The 21,640-nt window shown below is 37.0% G+C and overlaps 4 protein-coding genes and 1 pseudogene across 4 annotated transcripts; 1 reads left to right on the top strand and 4 right to left on the bottom strand.

Moving 5' to 3' along the window:
- Positions 1-697: 697 nt before the first annotated feature.
- LOC120124541 (increased DNA methylation 1-like) lies at positions 698-2,545 on the bottom strand. The gene is made up of 6 exons (XM_039143194.1): positions 2,513-2,545; positions 2,118-2,359; positions 1,567-1,653; positions 1,350-1,449; positions 991-1,198; positions 698-909 (listed from the first exon to the last, which is right to left on the bottom strand). Exons 1-6 carry the CDS (start codon positions 2,543-2,545, stop codon positions 791-793), a joined length of 789 nt encoding a protein of 262 aa, XP_038999125.1. The 3' UTR covers positions 698-790.
- LOC120124542 lies at positions 2,509-4,582 on the bottom strand. Its single transcript, XM_039143195.1, has 3 exons — positions 2,903-4,582; positions 2,669-2,794; positions 2,509-2,591 (listed from the first exon to the last, which is right to left on the bottom strand). The coding sequence occupies exons 1-3, from the start codon at positions 4,580-4,582 to the stop codon at positions 2,574-2,576; spliced, it is 1,824 nt and encodes a 607-aa protein (XP_038999126.1). The 3' UTR covers positions 2,509-2,573.
- Positions 3,573-6,100, bottom strand: LOC120124590. The gene is made up of 2 exons (XM_039143222.1): positions 5,948-6,100; positions 3,573-5,437 (listed from the first exon to the last, which is right to left on the bottom strand). Exons 1-2 carry the CDS (start codon positions 6,050-6,052, stop codon positions 4,586-4,588), a joined length of 957 nt encoding a protein of 318 aa, XP_038999153.1. The 5' UTR covers positions 6,053-6,100; the 3' UTR covers positions 3,573-4,585.
- A 3,589-nt stretch (positions 6,101-9,689) lies between these two features.
- Positions 9,690-13,585, top strand: LOC120124589 (annotated as a pseudogene).
- A 1,155-nt stretch (positions 13,586-14,740) lies between these two features.
- On the bottom strand, positions 14,741-19,135 carry LOC120124591 (60S acidic ribosomal protein P0-3-like). Its single transcript, XM_039143223.1, has 5 exons — positions 18,828-19,135; positions 18,675-18,743; positions 18,276-18,370; positions 18,054-18,153; positions 14,741-15,257 (listed from the first exon to the last, which is right to left on the bottom strand). The coding sequence occupies exons 1-5, from the start codon at positions 18,963-18,965 to the stop codon at positions 14,826-14,828; spliced, it is 834 nt and encodes a 277-aa protein (XP_038999154.1). The 5' UTR covers positions 18,966-19,135; the 3' UTR covers positions 14,741-14,825.
- Between the last annotated feature and the right edge of the window lie 2,505 nt (positions 19,136-21,640).

The raw sequence follows: 21,640 nt of genomic DNA on the forward strand, positions 1-21,640 counted from the left end.
TATGTTCAAACCCGAAATATAGAAATAACAGTCGACCCTTTAAAGTTCGCTTGGTTCGTACAGACATATAAGCTTATCGTATTGCAAGTTGGGGGGCGATTATCTACTAAACGAAGCTGTTAGGGAGGGTCCAGAGTAGACTGGGTTTCGTAAAGTGTCGACAACCATTAATGGCACCACCATAAATAGATGGAAAATATTGGTTGACTAGTGATCCCTCAACTTGCACAGCCATTAATATGGACACAGGATACTCAAAATGACCACAACATTATTCATCTTTAAAGGTAACCAGCTCTCTACATATTTCCCAGGAACCTTATGACACTTAGAGTATCCATGAATCCGAAACTCCATAGCCTGCTAAAATTGCCATGAACCCCTTTTCTTTTCTTTTTTACCCCTCCACTAAGCACTCTGTTGGTTTACCTGCAATTGGAAAACAGGGTCAGGAACAACAGTCATCAACATTGCAATTAAACCCCACAATCCAATGTATAAGAGGATATACAGAGAATTATGGCAAAGCATATGCACCAAATACATGGTTTTTTCTTCTTCCAAATACTAAAAGCAGTTTTACTGCAGAGCATTTCTACAAGGATTGTTATCTTGCAAATGTCATAAGTCGTAAGGACTTGAGTTTAGATTTAAAATTTTTAAGCAGATGATATTTACATAGTTACAATCTGGTTAGGATGCTAAGCAAGTAGTTATCTCGAGTTTTGCGTCCCAGGAAAAGTGAAGTTTTCCAATTTCAGTTTCTCTTCTAAATAGAGTGCAAAACTGGCTAGACGTACTGCAGAAGTGCTTGATCCATGATTTCGTTTTCCTTGATGTGTCTTAGTTCATAGGCTGAATCAGACCGATCATCATTGGCATTATTGCTATGAAGTTCAACCTGGGATCCTGAAAAAAATAGCGAAAACTAAAATGTGACTCTCTGCAGTAATTGATACTTGAACTAAGTGGCTAGGGAATTGGAAATACCAAATGTTATGCTTGATTCCGGTGAAGGGTTCTTGAGCAAAAGCTTCTGGCACATGGTAGCACCCTGGAAATCTAAAAACGTATAATCTAAAAACTCTAATCTCTCGGATGGTGTCATATCTGAAAATCCGAATGAACCGGTCCATGCGCGTAGCACATCGGGGACGGAAGGTAATATCAGCTTCTCTACTCCTAATTCCATGAGCATCTGAAGAAATCATGCAAGAAGCAATGGTTAGAAGTTTTCAGATTCATGTCTTCAGCATGGGAAGGATGGATGATATCTAATCCCATAAATTTGAACAATAGTGGATATTAAGCACTAGTAAAAGAAACCATCCAAACATGACATAGCTAACCTTCTCAAGTTTGTTTATCAAAATTCTGCACATTCCAAGTCGCCGGTATTGAAACCTGGTACCAATCAAAGGCATTTCGGCCACCTTTTCTCCATGAACCCTTGAATGGGAAAATAGAAATAAAAATTACCATTATTAACAAGGCAAATGTAAAAAAAAATCCTAACCAAGGCCTTCCTTCCTATACAACAAACTACTGTTACTCAGAGAAGCTTACCTAATATTGGCAACAGTAATGAGTTCATCGTGTCTTTCCAGAAGTATTGTGTAGAAGCCTCGGAAGTTCAAGCGGTTAAGTTCTGAGCTGTAAAATTCAGAAACCAAATGGATCAGACATTTAAGCCACTTGCTTGCATTAAACAAACAAAATTCGAATAAATCATAAGTAATTACAGTATAGAAGCAACAAAAACATTAAGAAGCTCAAGTATCAGCAGTAGGTTATTATGGCCTACTGGCATAGAAACTGAATTGCTACCAGATTAGCTGTAAGAAAGATTAAATGCAGTTATTTTAATAGAAATCTTTAAAATTAGCTAATTCAGACCATCAAACATTCAATCCAAGATAAGGGTTTGCGAGATTAAAAGAGATAAATCACACAGAGGAGATAATTCTCCTCCCCTTGGTGCCGACATAGACATCATACTGTTTGTTATTACGAGTCACTCCAGCCATAAATTTAAAACACTCAAGTTAAGCCACATAAAAATGTGACTTGCAAATGAATGCAAAGTTGAAGCAATGACTTACAGAAGAATAAGATACCTTCTACTGAATATATCGGCAACAAGATCTCTGCCAGTGTGAGAGTCTTTGACAGTGTCAAAACACTCATGCATCACTTCAAGCGAATTGCTAAGTTTGCAATAATTCTCAACCATGGTTTCATTATCTGAAGCATCAAGATCATGACTCTCTGGCTGCATGGGTTTAATTAATGTCCAAGTTAGATTGTCTGATCCAACAGGAATTGGTCTCCCTAAAAGCTCACTAAGGCCCAAAGATATCTGCAACAAAAAAGCAATTGTAAGAACTCAAAAAGTTACTGAAGACGCCAAATAACTTGTGCCCCAAGGAAGAAAGAAATAGCAGTAGCTATTACTCGTGGATGGACAACACAAATTACAAAAATAAAGCTGATTGGAAGTACCTCTTCACACTTTTTGCGGCAAAACCAATTTTCTTTTGCACATATTTCCAACCTATCTGCCCGTGCACTGCTTATGCAGCCAACATGATCTGCATCAAATACACACAAAAAACTATAAATAACCAATGGACTTTTAGTTTTCAACAAATACAGAAAATGAACCTACATTATGCAAACACTGAGCACAAGATAAAAGTCTGTTATCCACCATATTTGCACCATCTTTAAGTTTGTGTTGACCACAAATCCCACAGCAACATGAAGGACAGAACCAATTATCATCTGGAACAGTCTGACAGACAATTTCAAAACACGAAATCAAAGATATGTAAGATTTAAGAGAACGGAATAAAAGCATATTACAATGGGAATGAAGTGATAATAAAAACAAAAGTGATACCTTTAAACCAAGGCAGTTTTTATGGAATGAGGATGGACATTGATCACATAAAATCAGTTCACCCCCATATTGACAAACAGAACAAATGTCATCGTTCTTGTCCATTCGGCAATTGCGTGTCAACTGGGAATTCTTCTTTTTTCCAAACTTCACTCTACTGTTTTGTATTACTTGCATCTGGCAGTCCAACAGAGACCTTCCATCTTCCAAGAATATCTTGGCAGCTGGTCTGTGGTTGTCACCGCCACCATGTGCTACAAAACCACCAAGACTGTATACCTTGCCACAACATTTGCACATAATTCCATTACGAGTTATCCTCCCTTCTGCTTTCAACCTCTGTCCCTTCCTCCAGTAATGTACTTTTGACTTTGGCAAAATAATATTTTTATCTATTAACCAATACATCGCAGTTCGTGGACTTTGACGCAGTGAACTAGGAGTTACAATCTGCTGCACTCTTTTGGTTGATCGTAGAACATGGTTATGTTGACTACCTTTAAGATTCTCTCTTAGTTTGACCAATGTCGCAGGTGACTTTTCACCTTTCAATCTTGAGATGTTAGTGTATTTAACGGGTAAGTCAGCTCGGCCTTTTTTTAAGTCAAACGCAAGATATGATGAACTATCCCTTCTCTTCCTTTTAGGCTTTTGATTTCTCTGATTGACTCTACTTTGCTCAACACCATTTCTTCTCTCACATCTTGAATAACACTTCTTGGACCAGTTTCCAGATTCGGTATTTGATGGCATCGAGCTTCTCTGTATATCCACAATTGCAAGTGCAGAAGAAAGCTTTTCACTTGCTGACTGACATTCAATCTCCTCAACAGCATTAATCTTTTCCACTGTTCTAGGAGTAGCATCAGTTTGAGAAACTCCACCTTTTATACAGTTTTTGCAGGCTTCCCGAAGTGACTGGTACATCCTTCCTCTTGGTGAAGTGTAGTACAAATAGCGCCTTCCATTACTGGAAGCATAGTGAAACGCCCAACCCAGCCATGAGAGATGCTTTTTTGCCTTTAGTGTCATATAACTTCTCTTGCATCTGCGAATCATATCCAATTCAGCCATAGACCAGTCCAAAACAGCTTCAGGGAAATATTCTTGTTCAACAAAAAGTCCCCTGATGTTTGGTTCAACAACACCTAGATGGTTGACGTTTGGTTCAACATGTACATCTTTGATGTTTAAACAAATATGCTTTCTTGAGTGATTGGTTAGATCTAAACAGATCTGATAAAGAGAGTAATAAAGGTGCCCAGTAGGTGAGACGTATCGCCTTCTGATAAGTTTTCCATCTTGCTTAGACTCCATTTTCCATCCCTGATATAGAAGATGCTTCCTAACATCAGTTAACAGAAAATTATCGGGTTTCTTACCAGCATAAATGTATTTGGCAATGGCATCAGGACATGACCCGGCTTTCGAAACAAGCTCAGTGTCTGCAGGCATCCATGTTGCAGTTACACTGAGCCCTGAATGTTTATCCCTCCTTTCAGCCATATCTGTATCAGTTCCAAAAAATTCTTCATTGCTAGTTACAGAACAGATGCAGGAAATTCCATCTGCAACAGAGGGTGAGGCCATCAAAGCCTCAGGTAAACTACAGGCAGTGTTATCAACACAGGGTTTGTTAGCTTCAGCCAAAACAATGTTATCATCCTTGAAAACGTGCATCGACTAACCAGAACTAGGTTTCTCTTGACTCGGTGGAATTATAGCTGTGTCTGGACTCAACAAAGTAATGTTCACTTGATTCTTAACGGGTACAAGAGCGAAAGTGTCACCTAAATTTGCATCAGTACCCATACAAACATCTGCATCTGGTATAGCAAGCTCCTCTTGCAATTTGGATTCTGGTTGGGAGGAACCAGGAAGGCCTAATACCTTGACCAAATGATCCACAGTGATTTTATGGTTATCTTTTATTATTTCCAGCACCAATTCTTTCCACAAAGACTCACAAGAAAATGTCCACTCTCTAACGTTGTGAAAATCCTCTTTCTCCCGTAAATCATACCAAAATTGTTGCACAGAAACAGAAAGAAACCACTCTTGCCCATACTGTGCAATCAACTCAAGAAACAACCAGGTTCCACGTTGCTGCCACTCCTCTTTGAAGTTGTTCCAATCTTGAGTAATCCGTAACTTATTGATTTCAGCAGTCATTTCATCACCCAAATCAGGGAAGAAAACTCTCCTCTTCTCTGAATCATATTCATGGTCCAAAATCACACCTTCCCACCAAGCATCGTTATACCATACATCGATGCAGAGCCCGTAGGAAAGGTTCCATTTGCAGAACTCTAGTTTAGGTGGCAATTTCCTTGTAGTCTCCCGGGAGTTATGGTGAGTCTCACACGGACAAGAAAATCCATTCATTACAAGAGAAACACCCACGATGTCGACAAGCCTATCAGAACCATCATCAAGAAGAAGATGATCATGCTTTACGTGACACCCTTGCTTATCCCACGAAATAACAGTTCCTTGATGCCATGAACCCTGAAACCCTTCTTCAACTCTCCTCACCTATAAAATTCATATTCATATTCAAAATTTAAATGATCAAAACAATATTCATATTCAAGATTTAAATGATCAAAACAAGGACTCGAGAATTCTGAAATCTGAAACGATATACTAATGAACATTGCATTGCAACCAAACAATATTCATATTCTGAAACAATTAGATATTCATATTCAAGATTTAAATGATCAAAACAAGGACTCGAGAATTCTGAAATCTGAAACGATATACTAATGAACATTGCATTGCAACCAAACAGACACTAAGCCACGCTTATGCGCTCATTATCAACGAGATTAACAATTAAACAGCGGACTGCAGCTCTAATAACACTGATTAAAAGAATCCGAAACTTTCATCAATAGAGAAAACCAAATACAACCCAATTCTACCATACTAATTTTTTTTTTTTAAAAAAAAAGCACCCACAATAAGAAAACTCTAAGAGGCCCAAGAAAATTACAACCCAGAATCTGAAAAAAAGAAAGATAATGGGAATAGCCACTTTACCTCAACTTTTTCGTTAACATCAAATTTCTTTCTTTCAAAAATTCTCATACGTTTCCTTTTCCTCCAAACGGAGCCTCTGTCTTCTAAAACACCGATCGCTGCCATCGGAGACCCCAAAAGTGTGAAAAATGATACCCTTGCAACTGAAGTACGTTATTGAGTAGTAACTGAAAAAAGGGGAAGAAAAATAACAGCTTATTTATAATATCCAGATAGGGAACAATAAATTTTATCCCTTTTTACCCTTTATGCTTTAACGAGTTTTCTACTCTTCTCTCACTAGTTTTTATTTTCTAAATTTGCATGTAATATCAGCTGTTCATCAATTAGGAGCCGTCAAGGAACGGTCGAGATCCATTAATCTTATTCATGACAATACTTAATCAAATTCAAAAAATATATATTTATAATATATTGCTTGATGATCAAGAAATCTTATTCATTAAAATTTATTATTTGTCAATTAATATCATTACATTAAACAAATTTAATAACAAAGTAATCTCTATCATATTACATACAAATTTTGTTTTTTTTATTTTGTTAATATAAATTATTTACGTAGATTAAATATATAACTGATTTAGATTAAAAAAATTCAATCGATTAATTCGACCGAATACTTTTATCACATTTCATGTCACACAAAATAAGATGAGAATTTTTTTGGATAACATCCTCTAAAGACCAAGTTAAAAAATCTAACCCTAGAAAACATCATCCGGAGGAGCTAAAAAATAAATAAGATGGGAAATTGTGCGAGTACAAAAAGCTTATTCCCGATGAAGAATAATTGCAGCAATCCTTGTGGGGTTTTCAATTAAAAATTGAAATAAAAGATAAATGTTTTATACATTACCACACACTTATGGTGTGTGTGTTTATGATTTCAAATTTTGAAAATGTCAAATTACTTCTATAAAAAAGTGTAAAAGCTTGAATTTAACATGTAAATGAGTAGTAATTCGTTGTTAGATTTTAAATAAAAAACGTTATATGGATTTTTCGGAAACTATTGTTGCGGAATACGGTTATCGGATAGAGCAAAAGCGAAACTGATAATTTGAGAAAATAAAAATGAAGATAAAAGAGACACAAATTTTACGAGAAAAACCTTAAATTATATAGGGTAAAAACCACGGGCAACGGTAGAAGAATTTTACTATGAGAAAATAAGAATTACAACTTCTCTCGATCACCAAGGAGAAAACAATGACAATTCTCTCTTGATAAAAATGAGAAAACAACTCTTAAGAAAACTCTCTAAATTCTATGGTATAAGTAAAAAACTAGAATTATTTATAATGGTTTTGAAGCTTAAAGATTAATCTTATAAATACCATAAAGTTTAGTGACTATAATTTGTAATTTGTCCATATAAAAAATCAACAAAATCAACTAATTTAGGTGTGCACCGAAAGCCATCGAAATTTGCAGCCTTATTTGACAAATTTTGCTGCCATCATATTTGACTTTCAACAACTATTTGTATTTTTTATACAATATTTTATATATAAAAAAACAGTGTCACATTACAAATAAAGAAATCGTTGTTGTTCCTAGATGTTACGGGTTCGAGCACCAGTGACTATAACAGGTTGGTTGAACGTTCATTGTCAAATGGTTGAAAGTATTTATAATAGATACTACTTTATAATCATCTTAGCTTAATCAAAATAAATAAATAAATAAATAAACAAACTCAATCCTCTTTAGCATTGCAATGTTTTTTTTAATAAACGAAACGCTACCGAAAGCAAGACTTTCCTTCAGCATTGCAATGTTTTTTTGGGTATGTGACCCTGAATACTACACCAACATGTCCCAAAGTATTGAGGCACCTTGCACATGAATAGCATTTTATAAAATTTTGAAAAATAAAAATGAACACAAATGAACGAACGTAAACGAACACAAACGGACGATCATAAATGAACGTAAACTAATGATCATAAAATTAATTGGGTTTATAGTTGAGAAGATTTCTTTCTAAATAATTTTAGGATTTATATATTCTTTAATTGATTTGAGTATTTGTGTTTTAAAATATTAATGGGTTAAAAGTTCAAATTTATTAGGTCTTAGTATTTCAAACGGGTCTGGAGATTGGGTTGAAAGAACATAAACGAACGAAAATAAATGAACAAACATAAATGAACAAACATAAATGGATATAAATGAACGAACATAAATGAACGGATTACACAACGTTCACAAACGTAAATGAACGAATGAGCTCTTTGTTCATGTCCGTTCATTTAATTAAACAAACATAAAATCTTGTTAATGCTCGTTCGTTTAATAAATAAATAAACATAAACAAACTTCCTACTGAACGGTTCAATGAACTGTTGGTTCGTTTACAAGCCTAGTAGATGATAATGGAGACTAACGAACATAAACTTCCCCCAAAATTTGAAAAATTATAATTTAGACCATTAAAATTTTAAAATATTAATTTAGTCCCTATATATTTTTTATAAATTCATACTAATTTTATTTTTTTAATATTTTTAATCCTCTCCCATCATTTTTAAAAATTCTCATTAAGCCTCTCAAAATATCAAAGATTTTAGTTATACCCCGATTTTTAAAAAAAATGTAAATCGAACCCTTCAAAATTTTGGAAAATTTTAATTTGAACCTCTAACTTTTTTAAAATTTAAGTTGACCCCACAAACTCTATCATCAAATTCCGTCATTGTATAGAGCTACGTCATGTCACCAATATGAACGATGAGAGTGTTTGGAATTGGGTTAACCAGGAGCCATTTATTGTCCTTTAAAGTTTCTAGTCACCAAACATGGTCTTGGTTCACTACCGAAGGAACCGAGCTATCGTGTGTGGGATCATGCCCCAAGCGTCACCGCCCACGGAGCGGCACGACGGATATCGATAAACTCGAATGAATCCACTCGATTCTTCGAGCATAGACTCGGATAGTTCGGGGTCCAGATCGAGATTCTTGGCCATTGATTGAAACAAGGTTGCAATTCTTTAAAAGGTGTCTTCCATATCCTTCCAACAAAACCCAAATGGAAACACGGTTGAAGACAAATAACTTGTTAGGCAAGTAAGCAAAAAAATCTAAAAGTGATAGATAAAGGCCTTGACTCATGTTGGTCTCCAAACTTTCCAATGTTATTATGCTCCAGAAACGAAAAATAAAATAAATCTATCAATAAAAAAATCACAATTTGATATTTTATTCTTGATTTTGTCATCGGATAATAATCGCTTTAAATATGACTTCCTATACTAAATCCCAAAATTTGAGCTAATCTGTGTTAAAAAATGAAATTAAGCACTTAATTTAGGCATTAATATGAAATTTGTGTGAAAATTTTGACGGCGACAATGGTGAATCCGTTGCTTCTTTACAATAGCATTTGGCAATCGTTTTTTTTTTGGGGATAGATTTGTTAATAGGATTTGGCATTCTGATGACGGAGGATCATAACTCTGTTAATAAGTTGGGATTAGATCTACATTCACATAATTATTTATTTGATTACTTTATTTTTGTGGTTGAGTTCCTGTTGGATTTTACAAAAACTTAGCCCATTGGATTTATCGTCTTAAACCCGTTTTATGGAATTATGATTAATCCGATAAAAGGTCGGAGACGTTAAGTTTCCCGCGTAATAAACATTTACCCGCTTCTCATTTTCCATCTTCTTCCTTAAATAGTGTTTTTCTTTTGTGTATAGCTGCAATATTTCCTCACTTGTCAATCGAATCGGAGCTCCTTTTTTTAATTTTTGTTCCTATTTGTCTAAATCGGTGATAATGTTTAATAATGCCTGCAATTGATCGCAATTCGTCTCCATTCAAGAGGGTGTCGGCCGCCAAGAGCTGCGAGGTGGCTGTATCCAACGGTTCCTGTACTCCTCAGAAACGAAGGTTAAGGTCCAGCACGACTGCGTTCAATGAGAGTCCGTTTTCAACATCGATGAAACTCATATTGCCTCGCTGTCACTTAATTTCAAGTCCAAGCAGCCCTGCAAATGTGAGCTGTTAATTGTTTACTTCTTTTTTTAAATGTACGGTAGTTTTTTTTTGAATCAATTGATTATTTAATTTGTTATAATGCACGGGGTATGCAAAATGAATTAATATATTTATTTGAATTTTTTGACAAACTAAAATAAGAACTAGTTATTTATGGCTTAGTTCCTTTTGAGTGTTTGATTAAATTCATGTTCTACAAAGGCACTGCATAAGGTTTAAAAGATTGCTAATGTTCTTTAGCTTTATATATTAACAGCAAATTAAGGAAGATCTGGGCGGAAAACCAGTGAAGAAATGCTGGAATCAGAGAGGTAATTTTGTAGCTACTTTTTCCCCCAATGTTCTTTTTAAGTTTGAGCAATCAATGAATAATATTCAATTAGTTCTTGTTTACTTTATTTAAAGATGTTGAACAAATAAGGGTTGTGAAGGAGTCTCTACATGTTTCAACAGCTCCATCAACTGTTGTGTGCCGAGAAGATGAGCAGGAAAAAGTGTTGGATTTTTGCAAGACATGTGTCAAACAAGAGAAAGCTGAGAGCTTGTATGTATGTGGATGTCCGGGGACTGGGAAGTCGTTATCGATGGAGAAAGTAAAACAAGAAGTTAATGATTAGGCAACAATGGTAAGCTCATTGTATATAGCCCCTTCTACCTTGAAATATTATTGAAGCGAATTATCATTTTCAATTATTCCTTTTTGTAACAGGAAGGTTTGCAGCCACTTGAAATATTAGCATTGAGTTGCACTTCTTTAGCAAATACATCTGTGATTTTTAGTAAGGTATTGTTTCAAGACCTTAACAATATTTAAAGCTTTGTATGTTGTAAGTTCTTGCCTGATAATTGTCTTGACAGATTCTTGGGATGCACCAATCAAAGAAGAAAATTACGGGCTCAACATTACCTTTACAACATCTACAAAACCTTTATTCTAACAAGCAGGCGCCATCGGGCTCAAAGATGATGTGAGAAAAGTACTCTCTGGAATGAATCATCTTTATTCCCTCCTCCTTTGGGATAAATAAAACCATGATTTTTTGCAGGTTAATTATTGCTGATGAGTTGGATTATTTGATTACAAGGGACAGGGCAGTACTTCATGATTTTTTCATGCTTACAACTTTTCCGTTCTCAAGATGTATACTGATAGGTATCATTCACTATGCTTATTTCCGTGTTGCTTGTTTTGATTCATTCCGACATTCACTCATGATTTTTTTTTTTATTTCCTGCAGGAATAGCAAATTCCATTGATCTAGCTGATAGGTTTCTTCCAAGACTCCAGTCATTGAACTGTGAGTTCTTTACTATAATTACATTGGTTAACACTGATATTAAGCTTGATTATATAAGAGAATTTTTCTTTTCTTGGAGTTATCCTTGCATCTGAAGTAGCTATAACTTTAGCTTGTCCTGATAATAGCTCAACTATAAATAGTGAATTGTCATCTGGCATCTTCCTAGTTTGCCCACCTAAGCACCAAAGTTAAGAATGAAAGCATCTAGAGTATAGTCTTATATTTACTGGTTTGAGGTTATGGATTTACTCCTTAGTAATTTCTAGTCTAATATTCTCTAAAATTTTGCTGTTATTTTATCACATTGCTGATATTAACTTCAACGAATGCTTTGTAGTCCCTTTTTGTAGAAATAGCTACTTGCAATTATGCAATATGGATGCTTTGCTATTCTGGAAGTAATTTTTTTTGATAATTCGAAGTAATTCAAACGTATTAAACTACCACTTCTCTATGATAGGCAAGCCTATGGTTGTAACCTACCGTGCTTACTCTAAAGATCAAATCCTTTCAATACTTCAGGAGAGGCTCTTGGTAATTACTAGTTCCACTTTCACTTTTGTTTTCAATTACTTGGAATTTGGTTTGTGACGCTAACTCAATGTTATCGAGTTTTAATGGCTTCTACTAACAGGCACTTCCATACATTGTCTTCCACCAGCAGGCATTAGAACTTCGTGCCAGAGTGAGTTATACTGCTTCTTTTGAAAACCTGTTCACACCTTCAATCAATCTATTTTCAATAGATACTAATTGCTTGAAATTAACAGAAAGTTGCAGCTGCATCTGGAGATATGCGGAAAGCTCTTTCTGTTTGTAGGTTAGTGTTTTATCGAAACTTAATAATAATCTGAAGTATTACATAGAGTTCAGTTTTAACCAATTAGGCCAAGGGATATTAAATTGACTGCTGATGCAGGAATTTAATGTCTTGTGAGCTCGATATTTGATTATATACTTGAAATAATTTGCTGTCAAGGCATTTATTTTTCTTCTTTTTCTGTTAAGCACAGAAAAGCGTGATTGGTCTCTTGGAGAATCAATGTTTCACATATGTATATTTTACTTATGCATATCACCTTCCTTGGTTTGAATAGAGTAGGTGTTTTAAACTACTAGCTAATGTTCTTAAGTTGTTCCAGGAGCGTGGTTGAAATTCTTGAAGCAGAATTAAGGGAAGCTGCAAGTAATTTGATTTTGACATCGGTGGAGGGTGATTTCGTCGGTCCACAGGCTCTACCTGCTCTTGAAATCTACCCATCACAAGAAAATAGTACTGTAAGTGTCCAACAGCTTAATATTACTGTTTCCATGCATGAGCTTGTTATATCGATCTTACACATCATACTTACCCTGCCACTGCTCCTACTGCTGCTTACACGAGGTGATATGTTTCAGGTGAGGATTGATCATATGGCACTTGCATTGGCAAAGACATTCAGATCACGTATAGTTGACACCATACAGTCTCTTCCGCAGCATCAACAAGTAAGCTTGGAGCCTATAAGGAATACAGCCGTCCAATAGTTCATCTTATAGTCATGTTTCTGCTGCTTCAACTTACCTAATGTTGTTGAGTAACTGCAGATTATACTTTGCTCTGCCGTGAAGTATTTCCGTGGTGGGAAGAAGGATACAACTATTGGGGAGGTTTGTTTTTCTTAATGTTGGACAATGATGTGCTGAATCACCTAGTAGTTGCTTAATTGACATAGTTTGTATTATTTTCTGCAGCTAAATAAATCATATATTGGCATCTGTAAATCAGCACTGATCCCACCAGTAGGAATTCCGGAATTTTCAAGTATGTGCAGAGTGCCAAATGACCAGGTAACAGAAGTATACCTATTCTTGGGTTTGAACTTAAACTCATAAGCTAGCTTTAAATGACTGCATTAGCTGTTTTCACAAGAGGCATAAACTATCTAGCTAGACCAGATATTGAAAGGGGGGTTGACATGGTTCATTATACGGGGGCTCTTCAAACTGGGTCAGTCTCGTGATGATAAGTCCAAAAGAGTAACGCTAAAAGTAGATGAAGCTGACATCTCCTTTGCTTTGCAGGTAGATTCATTTACTTGAGAACAGCCACAGACAAGATTCTATCTTGTCGAGTAATTGACCTGTTTCTTAACATTAACCATTTATCTTGAACAGGGAGTTCGTTTATTTAGGAATTGTCTTCAGTAATTTTGCACAAATGTATCATACGACTTGTGATATACTGATATGGTAGCTGTCTTCAGTCTTCGGCACGCCTGCTCAATTCATGACTTAAGGTTTATTTTAAGCACACAAGCAAGGGGAATGACAAGTTACTATTGGCCATTTGGCCACTGATTCAAGCACAACTTTGGCTATTTGATACAAATTGTAAATCATATATAATGTGTATTTTTTTCTTCTTTTTAAATTGATGGGATTCATGTGTAGTATTGGTTCTTTTATTTGTTTAGTTTAGGTAAAAGGGTAACTTTTCCTACTATACTAGACCCAATTTATCACTTTCGTCCTTATCGTATTTTCGCATCAATTTAATCCTCGAATTTGCTCAATTGCATCATTCTAAATCCTACTCCTAACTTAAAACCCTAAATTACAAACACGAAACCATAAACTCATTATCTCTAAACCTCAAACATTAACTTAAAGATTATAATCTAGGTTTTTAAGTTAGGGGTATGCCACAAAATGATGTAATTAAATAATTTTGAGGATTAAATTGATTCGAAAATACAATAGGGATAAAAATGATAAATTTAATATATTGTAAGGGCAAAAGTGATCCTAACTCTTTATTTTATATATAAAAAATATTGAATATCAACTTTTAGAAAGTTTTTCTCTAATGTCTGTTGGATGCAACTGATTTGCTTTGTGAGAACATGGGAAGTGATGATTACGTGGCATGACAGTTTTGTAAACCGTTGTAAGGCAACCGCCAACCAGAAGCATCCCCATGATCTAAATAGTGCTATATAATGGGTATGAACGAGTACAATTAACTATAGAAAATTAGAGAGGTAAAATCAAAATAAACTGAAATTTAGAGCCCTAATTTCATATTTTCTCATATATTTTTTTAATAAAAAATGGTTTTTTTTGGAGGGAGTGGGCCATTGGTGGCTCTGTCCTTGGTAAGGTTTTTTTTTTTTGACGGGGAGCCGTCATAAAACAAGTGAAAAGGTTCTTAAACATATAAAATGCGAGTACAAAACAATTTTATTGTATTTTAGTTGGTAAAATATTCTTTGGTCCCTTGATCTATACCATTTTCTTTAATCCCAAAAACTGTACATATTCCTTTACCTTTTCAAACACATTCAATCTTGACCATCGATTATGAATGTGCCAAAAGTAACTGAAAAGAAAGAATCGACGTAAATGGTAGATGATATTAAATATAGAGCACGTACCAAATGGACTCGAATGCTAATGCTAAAACTTACTATAATATTCAAAAGGCACAACAGAGGAGCATTGGATGCAAAATCCATTATTTACCTCTAAGCTCAGATAATACTAGTAGTATCTCCCCTCCAATTCCAAACTCATTCACCATTTCTTAGTCAAAAAGACCAGTAACAAGATCCTCATCGGATTCCTCGGACTCCTCCTTTGCCTCTTCTACCTTCTCTTCCTTGGCTGCACCCGAATCTGCCGGAGCAGCTGCACCCCCTCCAACAAACTTGCTCGGATCCTTGAGGTATTCTTTGACTTTCTCAGCCTGAGGGAAGGTATACTCAGTAGCCACTGCAAGAGCCAGAGCATTCTTGTAGGCATGAATAAACATATGAGGCGCGACAGCAAGAGTCGGGAACGTAACTGCCAGCGAAAGGAAAGCGACATTGGAGAGCCAACCCGTAAACTTCTCCATAAGATCATCTTCAGTTAGGTCCAACACCTCAGGGCTGATCACCGTCCCATTGTTGTATACAGATACCACAGACAGTCCATAAGAGAATGGCTTTACCCCGAGCTTCGAAGGCAGGGCTACCTCGTGTTGAAATTCTAGAAGGCCGGTTGATTTTCAAACTAAGGGGCTGGTTGATTTTCAAATTAAGGGACTGCTTTGAATTCAAAATAAGGTTGTTGTTTTAATTGAAATTGACAAGGGATAATTACAAAATTTAGCCATTGTATTTTAGGGTAATTATAGAATTAGTCTCTAAGCTTCAACTATAAATACCCTAGCTCATTTAGCTTCAAAATCATCCCAAAATCCCAAATCATTTCTTTATCCCAATACTAGAGAGTTTTCTAGTGAGTAGTGAGTGTTTTGTAAACACCTGTAAATTTTATCTCTTAGTAAAAGATTTGCAGCAGTCCGGAGACGTAAGCAAAATTGGCTGAACTCCGTTATCAATTTCGAGTATTATTTTTTCGCTTTTATTTCGCATTCTCACTAATCTGGTTATAGGGAAATTACTCGTACTCGGTTTATTTCCCATCAATTGGTAATCAAAGCTTTTGGTTGTGAATTTTGTCAATATTTACGAAGGTGTTCTAATACACGGTGGTTTGCAAGAATTTTCAGAAACGATCCAAAGAAGCCAGATTCGAGTGGGAGCGATGACTTTGAAAAATGAAGTTGATGAGCTCAAGAGGGAGCTGCTCAGATGAAAGGGAACAATGAGTGAATGGGATGCGCTCAAGACCTTCTTGGAAGGACTTAGACCAGGGGAGATGCTCGGGGAAGAGAAAGGAAATGCCTAGAGACTTTCGGAGGCCATAGCTGTAGCCGGAAAGCTGACTGAGCTTGCAGGTGACAAGCCAAGTAGCGATGTGTCGTCTATGCCCATGCCAAGAGATAGTGGCAACAGTGGTGGAGACAGGGAAAAGGTGCAGCAGGGAAATAGTAGAGAAAGCTCTTCGAATGGCCAATGTGAGCCATCGACTGTTTGTAGCCAAAGAAAGCCATCGGGAAATAATGGCAAGGCTAAGTCAGGTGTAAAGAAGAAGGAGAGCAAGGAAAAATTGAAATGCTACTTCTGTGATGGTCCTCATTTGATTAGAGGATGTACCAAGAAGCGTCACCTTACAGCCATCATGAAGAGGATGGAAGAAGGAGAAGTAGCGGGAATTGGCGCAGTTGCAAATGTTAAAGCTACCAAGCCAGGAAAAAGACTTGGCCCGATTAATGGGATCAATGCGGCCAAGCAAGGATCGAGACTAGGCAAGGCTGTTGATGTTGAAACAGCCGAACTCGGAAGAAAACGTGACGAGACTGTGGGTGTCAAAGCAGTCGAACACAAGAAGGGACCCGGTGCGATAGCAAGAGATAAAACTTTCAAGCCGAGGGTGCAATGTGAGCAAGTCCGCTCACAGTATGCCAGGAAGGAAGCGTGGTCCAAGTTGAGGTGTCTCAGGCATAAAGAGACACTTAAGGAGTATGTGAGTCGATTCAGAAAACTCATGCTTAAAGTCCCAAGTTTGACTGAAGAAGATGTAAGTTTGACTGAAGAAGATGGATTCTTCACTTTCATGTTCGGATTGAATCCATGGGCAAAGAAAGTGTTGGAGCGAAGGGAAGTCCAGGGGCTGTTTGAAGCCTTGACAACCGTAGAGTCCATCAAAGAATTTGGAGTCAAGAAGAACAAGACTTCCAAAGCAAAGCCAAAATCCGAGGGTAGCGACAAGAGATTCCGCGATGAAGGTCAGTCAGAGGATGAGGAAGGTTGTTCCTCGAGTGGCAAAGAAAGTCCACTCAAAGATGAACCAAATGGTGGATCTGGTGAAAATGTGTGCAGTCTTGGCACAAGTTTGAGTGTCAAAGATGTTAAACCGAGGGTAAAAGTCGAGCAAACGAGGGGGCACAGACTTAAGATGCCAGAAGTGTTGCAAAATTACCCGAGGGGAGCCGAGTCATCCAAGATGATGAATGATCCCAGGATCGAGTTCTCCAGAGAAGAGGATGAACCCAAGATCAATGGGGCGTTGAGAGTTGGCTCAATAAGGCTCATTTCTGCCAAGACGAGTAGAAGCCAAGTGCAGGAGGAGTTGTCCATGTCCAAGGAATTTGCCGAGCATGTTCGTGTAGAGAACATGGCTTCAGAGACCATCTTAAGAGAAGGGTCGAAGCAAGGGCTTGCCGAGGATGTTCAAGTGAGGAACAATCCTTCAAAGACTAGTGGACAAGATTCGAAGGGAGCTAAGACGTTGAGAGACAAGGCAACCACAGAGGAACTGCCCAATAACAAGTGGGTTTACAGGGCGGAGACTATGGACAAACTGAAGTTGTGTTCAGCTTCAGTTTGCATGCTAGAGTAACAAGACCAAAAATACTGTTGCATTGATCAAGGTGTGAAGACATATTAAAATCAATCTTCAAGTGGGAGATTATTGAAATTCTAGAAGGCCGGTTGATTTTCAAACTAAGGGGATGGTTGATTTTCAAATTAAGGGGCTGCTTTGAATTCAAAATAGGGTTGATGTTTTAGTTGAAATTGGCAAGGGATAATTACAAAATTCTGCAATTGTATTTTAGGGTAATTATAGAATTAGTCCCTAAGCTTCAACTATAAATACACTAGCTCATTTAGCTTCAAAATCATCCCAAAATCCCAAATCATTTCTTTCTCCCAATACTAGAGAGTTTTCTAGTGAGTAGTGAGTGTTTTGTAAACACCTGTAAATTTTATCTCTTAGTAAAAGATCTGCAGCAGTCCGGAGACGTAAGCAAAATTGGTTGAACTGCGTTATCAATTTCGGGTATTATTTTTCCGCTTTTATTTCGCATTCTCACTAATCTGGTTATAGGGAAATTACTCGTACTCGGTTTATTTCCCAACACCTCGGATGAACCAACCTTCTCAACCTTCTTAACCAGCTCCACTGCCTTCACGATTTCGACCGTACCCTTGTTGATCTTGGTCGGAATGTTGAGCACCTGATGAGAGGATGTCACATATATGTGAGATTATAGCATACATGAGAACTTGTGAAAAACAAAACATAAATCAAGTGCTTATATATATATATATATATATATATATATATATATATATATATACGAAAGAATGATGTTTGAGAAGGATCAAGACCAGTGTTGCCAGGGGGAACAACAACATCAATTGGAGCAACGAGACCCACACGTACTGGAGCTCCAACCTGAAGATCAATTTAAAAGCACATCATGTAAGCAAAAACAGGGGCTAATGTAAACTATCCATATTTATCGTACATATTATGATCGTAATTTAATACTATGATTCTGATTATAAATAAGCATAAAATTTTTAAAAAACAAAAATAGAAAGAACATAATCATGCATCATGGAGGGGGAAACCGAACAAACCCTAATCTAAAAGTGATAACAACATGGTAATCAATGATCGGTTACCAAATTAAAACAACTTATAATCATGAGATTAATTAATTAATTAATTAAAACAACTCTATGTATGCATATACCTTGTATTTCCCAAGTTCTTCACGAACTTCATTCAAATCACCCTTGGTAAAGATGAACCCCACATTACCCTGATCGAAACCAACTTCAGCAAAGCACAAAAAAAAGGCCAGGGATCAAAAAAGTTTCTAAAAAAGGAAAAAAGAAAGGATTACAGCGAGCAAAGGAATGAGGTTCTTGATAGCATCGTTGCAGGTGTTCTCAGCGTGAATCCTAATGGACCTTTTCATCATAGTATTCTTGCCCATGAGAATAACGGAATCACCCCTAAATCCTTTCCTGATGTTCTGCATTTGTTTGGATCCCACGTTATCGGCGGCCACCACCAGTACCTGGGAGTACTCATCGAGGAGACGACAGAGTTTCTGATCGTATTACGCTTTCTTTTCCCTCTACATTGGATTCAACACCATTTTCGCTTGCTTTCAACAACAACAAAATCAACCAAAACAGAAAATGAAAACCCTTGTAGCAGGAGGAGCATGCATGATAGATATGATTTCTTTTTCCTTTTCTTAAAAAAATAGCTTGGTCACCAAAATAAAACTAAAACGATTGATATGATTTTTTTTTAAAAAATAGCTTGGTGACCAAAATGGAACATAAGTAATAGTTGAGATGCCAAATGTGTAATTTACCCTAACTATTATTAATTAAGTAAAAATCAATAATCTAACTAGTTCAACAAAGAATCCGGTTCTTAAAACATTGCAAACTCACCGATTCGTAATTGTACTACCCTTATCTATAACTCCTTTATCTATTTTCTGGTGTCACAGAGAAGCCTCGAAAAGCCATTTTGTTTAGTCTTAAACATAACCAAAGGTTAACTTTTCTCAATGATTGGTTTCCATCTTCTTGGTTTTCTGCTTTGATTATTGAATGACCCCAAATTTCTTGGGCAAATTATTATGAAGATTGTAATGCTGATGATGCAACTTTAATATATAACTGGATAACACTCTATTGAGTAAACGTTGGAGTAAGTATTCTAGAATGATGTTCTAGAATGAATCTAAAATGCTGATGCAATCTGATGTATGTGTGTGTAGAAGTATAAGGCAGTTAGTTTGTTATCATTCTGTTAGACGTTCTGTTTCATCAGTTTTCCAGCTAAGGTGACTGGTTATCATGTATATAAGTCATATCCTTATCAATAAAGAATAGAGAAGCATTCTTAAACTTTTCAGAGTTTGTTACACAATCTAACATGGTATCATTCGCCTTTTGATCCTGGATATTGCTCTCCTCATGGGTGATTGTAGCAGTGTTGCGTTCGACTTCAGGGAAGCTGCTCGTAGCAGCAAGATCTTCACACACAAGAAGATTAACATTCTGCTTGATGAAGTGAACTTCTTACTGTGGAAACAACAAGTATTGCTCACCGTTCGCAGTCACAGGTTGGAGAGGCTGCTTAACGGAGAAGTCCTACCACCACCAGCTCATATTGTTAATGAATCAGGTGCTCGCATTGTGAATGAAGATTATGAAAGTTTTGTTGCTCAGGACAGTGCTCTTGCGTCCTGGTTACTGTCAACGATCAGTGATCCCTTGCTGCCTCAATTTGTAGGTGCTGAAACAGCAGCCGATGTGTGGCGAACGGTTCAGAAATTTTTCGCCAATCGTTCGACTACGAGTGTGATGAGTCTGCACTGTAAACTCAGATCCATAAAGAAGGGTGATGATAGCATGAGATGCTATCTTACAAAGATTAAAGAAGTATGCGACGCACTTGCAACGTGTGGGAGTGCGATCTCGGAACTTGAACAGATTGCTACCATTCTCAATGGTCTCTCGGTTGAATATCAACCATTTGTTGCTGTAATCACTGCAAGCAAAGATGTGTTCTCAGTTGATAGTGTGAAAACAGTCCTGATGGATGCTGAATCGCAATTAAGTGGTTTTCAATTACAACAATCCATGCCTATGAGTGCAAATGTGGCTACTATAAGAACAAATACTCATGAAAGTGGAAAGCCTATAGCTTCAGCCTACAGTGGCAATGGAGCTGGCAATTACAATAGGAATAACAGACCTGCAGGACGTGGTCGTGGTCGCCCTCGGTTGCAGTGTCAGTTGTGTGGGAAGAATGGACACTCGGTTGATCGCTGCTGGCATCGCTTCGATCAGACGTTTCCAGGTGTATTGGCTGACAAAATTGAAGATACTGAGGTGAATCATGTTGTTCTAGATGAGTGCAAGTCATGCAGCAGTGGTGTACATGCTCAAGCACATACTGCTTCCACGAATTCTGGTCGATGGATTGTGGACTCAGGGGCTACTCACCACATTACTCCTGACGCCTCAAACCTCACTACTAGCTCAGATTACACTGGACCAGGTAAGGTAGTTGTTGGTAATGGGCATAGTTTGAATATAGCTCGGACTGGTTCCTCGGCTATGGCCACCGATTCTCGTGTTCTGGTTCTTACTGACTTATTGCATGTTCCCTCAGTTACTAAAAATCTTCTTTCTGTGTCAAAGTTTGCTAGAGATAACAAGGTGTTCTTTGAATTTCATGCGCGGACGTGTTTGGTTAAGGATGAGGTGACCAAAGCAGTGTTGCTAGAGGGACAAGAACGTGCAGGCCTCTATCAGTTTGCAACAAGTAAAGAATGCTTTGAAGCTTGTCAAGTCACGATGGTAGACGACTCCAATAGTAGTAATAAAAAATATAGTTTGTGGCACAAGAGGCTTGGGCATCCTGCTCATTGCGTTCTTGTGCAAGCTTGTAAACAAATTGGTGTAAGGCTTCCTTCTAGAAATAATATGGTTGGCAATTCATTATGTGTGGCATGTCGGTTGGGTAAGAGTCATAAACTACCATTCAATCGATCCCAAACTGTGTATGCTACGCCGTTTCAACTAGTTTTCAGTGATGTATGGGGTCCAGCACACATAGCCTCCAATGGATATAGGTATTATGTCTCATTCGTTGATGCGTGTACGAGACACAATTGGGTTTACC

The sequence above is a fragment of the Hibiscus syriacus genome, unplaced genomic scaffold (assembly GCF_006381635.1).
Source record: "Hibiscus syriacus cultivar Baekdansim isolate YM2019G1 unplaced genomic scaffold, ASM638163v2 tig00110419_pilon, whole genome shotgun sequence".
NCBI classification, from domain to species: domain Eukaryota; kingdom Viridiplantae; phylum Streptophyta; class Magnoliopsida; order Malvales; family Malvaceae; genus Hibiscus; species Hibiscus syriacus.

Bases quoted from the DNA above. Each gene is read 5' to 3' on its own strand.
- LOC120124542 (XM_039143195.1), bottom strand. From the start codon at position 4,582: ATGCACGTTTTCAAGGATGATAACATTGTTTTGGCTGAAGCTAACAAA. The intron at 2,795-2,902 runs GTATCACTTTTG...ATTGTCTGTCAG, and splicing joins AAAACTGCCTTGGTTTAAAG to ACTGTTCCAGATGATAATTG.
- LOC120124590 (XM_039143222.1), bottom strand. From the start codon at position 6,052: ATGGCAGCGATCGGTGTTTTAGAAGACAGAGGCTCCGTTTGGAGGAAA. The intron at 5,438-5,947 runs GTAAAGTGGCTA...TGAATTTTATAG, and splicing joins ATGTTAACGAAAAAGTTGAG to GTGAGGAGAGTTGAAGAAGG.
- LOC120124591 (XM_039143223.1), bottom strand. From the start codon at position 18,965: ATGCAGAACATCAGGAAAGGATTTAGGGGTGATTCCGTTATTCTCATG. The intron at 18,371-18,674 runs GTATATGCATAC...ATTGATCTTCAG, and splicing joins AAGAACTTGGGAAATACAAG to GTTGGAGCTCCAGTACGTGT. The intron at 18,154-18,275 runs TCGTATATATAT...GACATCCTCTCA, and splicing joins CCTTCTCAAACATCATTCTT to TCAGGTGCTCAACATTCCGA.
- LOC120124541 (XM_039143194.1), bottom strand. From the start codon at position 2,545: ATGTGCAAAAGAAAATTGGTTTTGCCGCAAAAA. The intron at 1,450-1,566 runs GTAAGCTTCTCT...TTCCCATTCAAG, and splicing joins ATTACTGTTGCCAATATTAG to GGTTCATGGAGAAAAGGTGG. The intron at 1,199-1,349 runs GTTAGCTATGTC...TGATTTCTTCAG, and splicing joins TGATAAACAAACTTGAGAAG to ATGCTCATGGAATTAGGAGT.